The sequence below is a fragment of the Haemorhous mexicanus genome, chromosome 17 (genome assembly GCF_027477595.1).
Source record: "Haemorhous mexicanus isolate bHaeMex1 chromosome 17, bHaeMex1.pri, whole genome shotgun sequence".
In the NCBI taxonomy this organism is placed as follows: Eukaryota; Metazoa; Chordata; class Aves; order Passeriformes; family Fringillidae; genus Haemorhous; species Haemorhous mexicanus.
In genome coordinates, this window is record NC_082357.1 from 11,223,345 (window position 1) to 11,233,371 (window position 10,027).

General features: G+C 47.6%; 1 protein-coding gene across 1 annotated transcript; it reads left to right on the top strand.

Moving 5' to 3' along the window:
* LOC132335370 (cytochrome P450 2W1) lies at window positions 1-9,671 on the top strand. The gene is made up of 9 exons (XM_059861855.1): window positions 1-430; window positions 2,322-2,484; window positions 4,344-4,493; window positions 4,585-4,742; window positions 5,156-5,329; window positions 6,321-6,462; window positions 6,860-7,044; window positions 7,527-7,668; window positions 8,275-9,671. The coding sequence occupies exons 1-9, from the start codon at window positions 233-235 to the stop codon at window positions 8,463-8,465; spliced, it is 1,503 nt and encodes a 500-aa protein (XP_059717838.1). The 5' UTR covers window positions 1-232; the 3' UTR covers window positions 8,466-9,671.
* The last annotated feature ends 356 nt before the right edge of the window (window positions 9,672-10,027 follow it).

The following is a 10,027-nucleotide window of genomic DNA, read 5'->3' on the forward strand; positions in this document are numbered from 1 at the left end:
CTCTCTTTACTTCTGGACAGGCTTTGCAAACTGCTTAGACCACATTCTCTGAGGTGTTTAAAGAGGGTGGAGTATGCAGTATTTATTTAGGTACTCTACAAACCTTAATAAGAATTGAGTGCTTGTAGCAATTGCAGAGAGCAAACAGAGAGCCAGCTGGCAGAAACTGAACAGTGCCACTGCATTTTTATTGCTTCTAACCCCAAAAACCAGATTATTACTAAAAAAAAAAATGTCTTTTTTAATTTCATTTCTCTCTGATCCTGCATTAGTTTGTCTGCTGTGTGCAGCAGTATTATTAGCTGTAGCCTATTTTTCAACTGGCTATAAAAATTCAGCTTTTAAATTACCTCCTGGTCCAACTCCTCTTCCGATCATTGGTAACCTGCACTTGGTGGATCTTAGAAGGCAAGATAAATCACTAATGAAGGTAGGACAAAAAAAACCCTAACCCAGACCCTCATAGATTTTAAAGTTGCCTGGGATGTATCAGTGAGAACTTTTTGTCTTTTTTAATTCAAACTAAATTGTAAAGGTGTGAAAATTGCTTTATGATATCTTTCTGGGCTTCTTCTAGTCAATGTCTGTGTTGATGCAATGTAATTTAGGAGCAATCAACCATTAAAAAAAGACCTCTGGGTAATATGGGATTTCTTCATGTAATTGTGGTGATGTACATGAAGTCTATAATGCTTGTGGGATTTGAAGTATTAATTTGACAGCTTGGACACCCAGAAATCTTTTAAAGCATTAGGATATAACTAACATAAATTAAATTGCTTCCCTCCCCTATGCCCCAGAGATCTGGCAAGAGGAATTCTACAATGCAGTGACCCTGGATTTGGAGAGGGCCAAATCCAGACTCTCCACTGCAAAATCCCTTCCCCTCTTGATGAGTGGGATATGCATTGAAGTCTAGATGGCAGTGCAAGGGAGAGATGGGAAAGCTGTGCTAAGGAACAGAGTGAATAACCTGTGAGCTCTTCCAATAACCTGTAATTAACAAAACTTACCCCACTGTGTGCAGGATGAGGCTGCTCCTGGGACTGCCGGGCATTCCCACCTGGCTTTTGGGGCTGGCTCCCTTGGGGCTGGCTCCCTGGGGATGGCTCCCTTGGGGATGGCTCCCTGGGGATGGCTCCCTTGGGGATGGCTCCCTTGGGGCTGGCTCCCTGGGGATGGCTCCCTGGGGATGGCTCCCTCGGGGCTGGTTCCCTCGGGGATGGCTCCCTCGGGGATGGCTCCCTCGGGGATGGCTCCCTCGGGGATGGCTCCCTCGGGGATGGCTCCCTCGGGGATGGTTCTCTCAGGGATGGCTCCCTGGGGATGGTTCCCCTGGGGATGGCTCTTGCAGGGATGGCTCTCTCAGGGATGGCTCCCCTGGGGATGGTTCTCGCAGGGGTGGCTCCCTCGGCTTCTTTGGGGCTGACCCATGCTGGGGTCACAGAGAGAGTGAGCAAACAGGCAGAGGGTTCACAGCCAGGTGTCCACGGCTCCTGTGACACCCGTGCTCAGCAAACACGGGCTGTGCTGCCATGGGGCGAGGCCCCAGCACCTGGAGCTGTTATGGGCAATGTCAGGGTTGGGGTCAGTTTACCCAGCAGGGCTGGGCAGACGCTGCTGCAGCCTCTGAACAGCGCTTTGGAATTACCTCCACGTGCTTTTGTCCCTTGCTAGGCTGTGCTTGGTATTGCCAATGTTTGCCTTGGCTTTGGGATTTCTCCAGAGGGGTTATCCCTCCATCTCACCCCACGGAGAGCAAAAAATGGTGTTTGCACAAAGCAGCTGGCACCAACTGGGGTTTGTTGGGTGGGCAATGAAGGGTGCCCCCTTTGTCCTGTGAAAAGAGACACTGCTCCTCTCGTAGCAGGATGCAGGAGTGCTTTAGTACATCAGGAGCATCAGACCAAAGCTTTCCTCTGTGACAGCATCATTATTTGCACTGAACTATCTTCTCTTTCTCCTGTTTGCCAACTTTAGCTGCCATTTGAGGTCCAGTCTTTAGATGGTTTTTTCTTTTTGCTTTCCGTTTATTTTCTCCTTAACAGCAAAACCAGATTAATGAAGCACTGATGGGGCTGGGGGCTCCTTCATGGCAAGAAGCCTGAACTCCATACAGATACCAGCGAGGCATCTGTACAAAATGCCTCATGTTTGACCACGATGAGCTCTGGCTCCCAGGTGCCCTTCTGCAGGTAGTGGCTCTGCAGCCATTCCCTGCAGGATGCCAGGATGAAAAATGTCCTTTCAGCCAGCACAAGGTGCTGTTTCATGCACTCTCCCTCCCTTCCTGACCATCACAGCTCGCCTCTTTTTTTCAGCTTGCAGAAAAATACGGCCCCATCTTCACCCTGCACTTTGGGTTCCAGAAAGTTGTGGTCCTGACCGGGTACGAAGTTGTGCGAGAGGCGCTTGTGAACTACACAGAGGAGTTTGTAGACAGACCATCCATCCCAATATTTGACCAAATTCAGAACAGAAACGGTACTAGAGCAATGAGTGGGGGGATGGGAGGGACAACGCTGCCGCTTAGTGCCTGTGATGATGATGATGATGATGATGATGATGATGATGATGATGAGGCACAGCCCAACTGTGCATCCCTGGAGCCCAACTTTTAAACATCCCCTTGGGCCCTTCTGCAGCCAAGTGACAGCAAACATTTGGCTTACCTTGCACACAATGGCTCCTGGCTTTCCATCATTTCTGCTGATGCACTTGCAGCCCATCCATATCCAAAGAGTTGAGGGGTGGGAGGAGTGGGATTTTTGAAGGCACTGTGGAAACTCTGGGGTTAATCTCTGTGCAATGTTGGTGTGAGCAGCTCTCTGTCACCACTGGTTTATGAAGCCTCCTCACATTTCCAGGAGACTTTGGACTACCTGGCTTGGCTGCTGGGAGCTGTCGGGGTTTTCTCTTTCTCCCACTGCCTTTGTCATGTCAGTTCCCACACCTTTGCCTCCCCACAAAATTCCTCAGGTTGACCAGCCTGAAACAGCTTCAGAAGCAAGAGGCTGAGGCTGGAAATTCAGCCCTACAAACAATCCCATAGTTTTTCCACCCCTGACTATTTCAGAGGACTTTTTGCTTTGTCCGTCCTCTGCTTCATGTAAGGCTTTAGCTGGGAGAACAAAAGGCAGCTTTATATGTTGGTCACAGGCTGAAGTTTGGATTAGAATTAGAAATTAAATTACCCAGCCATAATATCAATAGATGAATTTATCACTACAGAAATAAAAGGAATCGATGAGGAAAAAGGTATTTTTTAGAGCTAATTTACATATAAAACATCCCTGTGGGAGAATATCAGCATTGCATCAAAAGTCCTTTCACATTTACCTTCTCAGCCCAAGTCTGAGGAACTTAGAGGTGACCCAAAGATGGAAGCTCTCAGGAGCTGTTAAGCAACAATGGTCACAAATTTTCCCATGAAACATTTTTTCTTCAGAAAATGCCAATTTGTTGACTGTGAAGATGCTCTCAGAAAAGGAATGATCCAGATTAAATTGCATAAATTAAAGAAAAACTAAAAATTAAAGATTAGAAATTTGCTCTGACATTTTTAGAGCAATTTTGCTATCCAAATTCAAATTACACTGCTTTAAATCAGAAAAGCAAACGTATTTAAAAGCCTCACAGCCATGATGAAGATGTGAAATAATGGCATCCAGCTTTTCAACTGACCACAGTCTGAGATAGTTTTTGGATTATTGGCCCAGCTTTTTCTTTACAGCACTCTGAGAGGATGAAATACCCATCCCTCCTTGGAGGTGCTAGAGATCATCGTGGCATGAGCTCAGAAACCTCCACAAAAATGTCAGTATTTTCATCTCTGCTGAAAATACAGCACTGCTGGGAATCTCCATAAAACACTTTAGCATTTAGGAGACTGAATTATCCCATCCCACACAGATAAATTACCTTTATGACTAGAATAGGATGAAGGGAGAAGCTGCAGACACACAAGGTGCTTGAGGCCCTAGACTTGCAACCAGCAGGGTCACAAATGTCCTGTGACAAACTCAAACCAACATCTCCCCCCAGCTCTACAGCCAACCCATACTGGTCTGAAAGCCACACCTGCCCATCTGCCACTCAGGAGAGGACTGGGGTAACTGGGCTGGGAGGGAGCTTGCTTTTCCCAAGCTACAGCTCAGTGAGGATGGAGCTGAGAGGATACAGGGATGAGGTACACAGCAAGGGGAGACTTTTAGTCCCTAAATCCATGTGAAAACAGGCAGCAGAAACACCTGGGGAGCTCCCTGCTCACCCAGTGCCCTGTTTGGTTTGGTGTGGGGGCTCCTCTGTGCCTGAGCCCAGCACATTTCTCACGGGCTGCCCAGGTCTGTTCTTCTCCATCGGGGAGCTGTGGAGGACAACGCGCAGGTTCACCGTGTCCAGCATGCGCAACCTCGGCATGGGCAAACAAATGATAGAAGGCAGAATCTTCGAGGAGCTCCACTTCCTCATCGAGATGATCAAATCCTTCAAAGGTGAGCTGGGGACCATCCTGGGGCTCTCCAGCCTCGTGTGTGTCACAGCTGCTCCACGTCTCACAGCTTTCCCACCCTGCTCCCGCTGCAGGGGAACCTTTCAGCCTGCCCTCCTTCAACTGCGCTCCCATCAACGTCACCTTCATCATGCTCTTTGGGGACAGGTTTGACTACAAGGACCCAACATTCCTCACTCTCTTAAGACTCATAGATGAAATTATGATTCTTCTGGGATCCCCAAATTTAAATGTAAGTAAACTGTCCCACAGATAATTTTTTTACGTGAGCCACACCAACCACAGGGTTTACTTAAGCAGTTTTCAGATGTTCAGAACCAGTCATTACACCTAAAACATGACAGTTCTCCATGTGCCACTTGGATCACCAAAATCTGCTGCCAGATTCCCCTTACCTACTTTCCTTTGGACCCATCCTGTACATCTGTGTGGAGCTAAAATGAGATCTGAACTATGGTTACTTTAGCTTATGAAAATCTGCATGGGAAGTCCCTGGGATGCTGAGATATTGTGACTAAAGACAAAACTCAACTGATTCATTGGCTCTTAGGAAAAAGCTGTTTCAACATGTGCCAAGGGGATTCTGTGTGATTCTGTGTGGTATTTCTGCAGGCCTAATGCTTCTCTTTTTAAATTTCTCATTAGTATTTCAATTTCTACCCGTTCCTTGGATTTCTTTTCAAAACCCACAAGATTATGCTCAAGAAAATCGAAGATGTGCGTGCCATTTTAAGGCAATACATGAAGGCCAGCAGGGAGGATATCAATGAGAACAGTGTGAGGAGCTACATCGATGCACTGATATTCAAGCAACAAGAGGTATTGGACTGCTTAGCTCTGTTGGCTGTTTGCAATGTCTCCTTTGGATTTTCTAGCTAAAAGAGTTGCTGAGTTTTGATTTCAGTCATGTTGTGTAAATCTATTGAAATCCATGCTGTTACTCCAGTGGTACTTAAATCAGATGCGAGACTCTTACCATCGGTATATTTTTCTATCAAAATAAAGACACAAAAGCTACTCTCAGTCCACTCCTGAAATAGTAGCACTAATAATGTGAGATCAACTACTCGCTCCTAGTAGAAAATGCATGAATTCACATGAAAGCTGACTCTGCCTTTCTTTTTATGAAAACAAATCAATTAATCATTGATACTGTTGCTCCATCAAGATGAATGATCCCCTTAAAGAACTGGAATGATAAATCATCAGTACAAGTTCTAACCCTGCCCTGCATCTTACTTAGCAGAGGCTCAGCAGTTTCACACATCTGTTGGTTTCATTCAACACAAAATATTTGGGCTCTGAGATTTTTCTTCTTTCCAGCTGGATCCAGGCTGACCTTAGGCATTAATTATTCTACTCAGCTATTTGGAGGAGGAGTTATCACCGTTCTAAAGCCCAGACACAAATGTCCTGAAAGGTGATTTTGAGCATTGTTGGGAATTCAAACCTGGCCTTGGGCAGGAGGAGTCCCTCGGAGATAGGACTAGCTGAATCTGCTCCTGTTCAGGGCAGAGACCAGGCTCTTTCCAAACCTGCAAGGTTGAGTCTGTGAGCAGCAGCTGGCTCTGGATTTCAGCCTGCTTCCAGGGGAGATGGATGTTGAACCAAAACTCCCCTCCAAACCTTCCACCTGTGGTGCTCCATCTCTGGTGGGTAGTGTGCATTCAAGATCAGGTCTATTTTATCACCCAGTTCACAAACACAGGACCACAGTCAGCTGTGCTATAGGTTATGCAGCATTTCCTGTGCTTGCTGAATACTCAGACTGATGGTTTTATAACTTTTCTTACCTCTTGTGTTTTTCAAGGAGAAGAACAAGAAAGACAGCCTCTTCCATGATGACAACTTAATGGCATCCATATTGGACCTGGTCATGGCTGGAACAGAGACCATTGCCACCACGCTCCAGTGGTCCATCCTGCTCATGATGAAATACCCAGAGATTCAAAGTGAGCAGCTTTTACCTACCCCATCCATGGCAAGGCTGAAATGGGGAAGGAAGAGGCCTGGCCTCAGATCCACAGCAGCTCTTTTGCCTGAAGAGCTGACTACTAGCTCTCCTCTGTGATACACTGCTAATGTAACTAGGTGCTGATCAAAGTCACAATAAAATAGCCCTTTTGATTTGCTAGGAGAGAGGATGAGTGGAGATCAGAGTATGATGCTGCAGAAACAACCCACCCACATGCCTGAATTAAACACAGATCAGGGAAACCCACACTGCTGCTTTAAGAATCCTCTCTCTCTTCCAACTCTGGAAAAACATTATTTTTTTCCCCTAAACCAAATCCAAGGAGGGAGTTGGCTTCCTTGCTAGGACACATTCCTTTTATTTGTTCTTTCCAGAAAAGGTCCAGGAGGAGATTGGGAGAACAGTCAAAGCTGGGAGCTGGGCCACGTACGAGGACAGGAGGAAGATGCCCTACACCAACGCGGTGCTGCACGAGGTGCAGAGGTTCATCACCCTCCTGCCACACGTGCCCCGCTGCACTGCTGTTGACACCCACTTCAGGGGCTACTTCCTTCCCAAGGTAGGTATCTGCTGCCTCCCAGGAACACAAAACCCTCCCCAGATTCACCAGTGCCACTGGAGAATGGTTCCTTAGAGGGAATTACACAACAGAGTCCAAAACCATCCCCAGAAGGGTTTCTATACCAAGCCCAGGGTTGTCATAGGACTCAATCCAGTCCCTCTCATGCTCAGGACTTCCTCACTCCATGAGCAGCCCAGGTTTACCTCCTTGCTGCCATCTGCACAGTGAAGTATCTGCCAGAGAATTGCAGGATCTTACCTTCCACTTGAGGTTTTCACAGCACCCTGTGGGGTTTGGCTTCAGTCCTTGGCACTAATGGGAAAATGTCACTGATGTCTCTCTGCTGGATGATGGGATAAAACCCTCATGGTCTCCACCTACCCCAGGTGGAGCAAATCTAGGACACCAAAGTCTGTGTGAGAAAATGAAGCAAAATAGCACTTGGCAATCTTTTGTGCCTCTGTGTACTTTTCTTCCAGGGTATAATTGTAATCCCATCCCTTACCTCAGTGCTGCTGGATAAGACACAATGGGAGACACCACATCAGTTCAACCCCAACCACTTTCTCGATGCTGAAGGGAATTTTGTAAAGAAAGGAGCTTTCCTGCCTTTCTCCACAGGTAACTAAAGGGCTGACCTGCACAGAGCTGGGGCTGTGGCAGGGCCACTTCATTACAATACACACCAATGAGTCTTCATGTCTAAACACTGCCCTTAACTCAGTCAATAAGCAACCAGAAAACTGAATGGAATCAATTGTTCTGCATGTGGGCAAATGGCTGCTCTCAGAACACAGCTCTCCCACTGCTAAATATAGCACAAAGAAGGGTAGTAAAAAGAAGCACACTTTTATCCTAAAGTAGTATTTGTGGATAAATTAATGAGAAAAGTGAGTTTCAAACTATTCCACTTTGGAAGGAGGTGGCTTTCGTCTATCAGGCTGCTTTCCAAAAGAAAGGGTTAAAGATGCTGAGAGGTTTGGAAGAGCTAAGGAGAGGAGAGGGCACACCAAAAATGTGCATTAACCCTGCAAGATGGCTGTAGCCTGTGACAAAAGAGAACAGGCAGGATCCTTCAGCAACACAGGCCCCTCTACTCCAAAATGCTTTAGTGCATTTCAAGGTTTCCCTCCTGCTCCCATTGCAACATCTCAGATGCTAACCTGTCCATGGCAAACATTCCAGTTGGATTCTCCCATGAGGTGAACACTCTGCTTTCACCCGCAGGGCGACGGAACTGCATCGGGGAAAGCCTGGCCAAGATGGAGCTGTTTGTCTTCTTTGTAGGGCTCCTCCAAACATTCACTTTCCGACCCCAGCCAGGAGTTTCAGAGTCTGACTTGGACCTCACCGTCCCCCAAACGACTTTCACATTGAGGCCTCAGCCTCAGGCAACCTGTGCTGTCCTGCGGGAATAACCACGGCTTTGTCCCAGGGCTTTGGGGTCCAAGACCCCAACTTTGCTCTAACTCGCCATTCACCCACCCTGCCACACCTCATCCCCTTCCCACTGCCTCCATCCACCCCCTCCACTGCTCCATCCCCCCCAAGGGCTGCTCTTTGCTCCTGTGCCCTGGGGGAAATGCAAACACAAGCCATGGTGCTGGCCATCACATCCTGCCTCTCAAGATGTGCACGGAGCTGGTGAAGGGACCAAGCTGCTGCTCTGGTGGAGGGGATGCAGCCCATGAGCAGCAGGGGAACACCCTGGCTCCCAAGGTTCACCATGTCACAGAAATCTGCCTGAAATCCTGAGGAAGAACAACCCACAGTTTGCTGGAAGCCACAGAGAGACACCATGGGTCACAGGCTTGAGCCATCCACAGACACCCCCTGAACTTTTCCACAGCTCACAGCAAAATCCCTCCAGGATTTCACCCACCAGGCAGCCAAGCCAAACACCAAGAGTGAAAAATGTGCTGGGTCCATGAGATTTGAGGACTAAGTCATTTCTGCCTGGGAACAGTGTCCTGGAAGATGCCCCAGAGGCTGCAAACCTGTTCAGAGAAGCAAGTGCTGCAATCAAGCTCAACACTGCTCCCCAGTCGGAACAAAACAGGAGCTGCATTCCTAAGTTTGCAATTTGAATCATGAGGCCACATGAGCTTTGCACCAGCATCCGGTCATAAAGGGCTAATGAAACAAAAATAAACTACACCCACTGCTAGTTTTACACATCTCTGTCCTTCCTGACCTTGTTAAACAGCAGCAAAGAGCATCCCCTCTCTTCAGATATCCTGGTTAATGTTACCCTACACCAGCAGTCATTCTGTGTTGGGGATGGTCTGGCCTTTGGAACCAGCCATGCAATTCCCCTGCAAAAGCAGTCCCATTTCCCAGTGCTTGTTTTGCACACACACATGCACAGAGAATGGGGATCAGGGATTAAAGGAGAGCTGGTTTTGGTTGGCTTCCTTTCCTCTGCAGCTCAGCCTGGCTGTTGTCTCTATCTCACTCTTACATGCCATTGTATTCCACAACCTTATTCCAGCTGAGGCAATTTTCCCTCCATTTACCTGCTGTGACTTCCCACTCCTCCACATGCCTTTTCTTATCACGTGCTTTATCATATTGTTTGTTTCCCCTTCATGGGAACCCAATAAAGGTTTAATCCCATGTCCTCATTACATTTCCTATGCCTGGCACTTTGCAGCACACAGAAATGCAAACACCATGAAAGGTTGGTCCTGAGCCCAGAGTGACAACCGATAAAATGTTAAATGTATCCCATATGCTCATCCTAGTAAACATCAGCTCAACAGCAGACCCTCCACACCTGCAGGGTGGTTTCACCAGGGCAAATTCCTCAGCTGTGGGCTGTGAGTCAGCCCTGGGGACAGCCTCAGTTCTTCACTTCAGTGCCTCTTGCTTGCAGAGGCTCAATTAAAGGCTGCCTCCACAGCCTCCCTGCTGCTGGTGCTGGCCCTCTGCTCAGTGCTTTGGATGGGAAGGCAAGGAGAGACAGGTAAAGCAACTGGGG

Coding starts and splice junctions, on each gene's coding strand:
- LOC132335370 (XM_059861855.1), top strand. CDS start 233: ATGTCTTTTTTAATTTCATTTCTCTCTGATCCTGCATTAGTTTGTCTG. Junction 431..2,321: donor AAGATAAATCACTAATGAAG/GTAGGACAAAAA, acceptor TCTTTTTTTCAG/CTTGCAGAAAAATACGGCCC. Junction 7,045..7,526: donor GGGGCTACTTCCTTCCCAAG/GTAGGTATCTGC, acceptor CTTTTCTTCCAG/GGTATAATTGTAATCCCATC.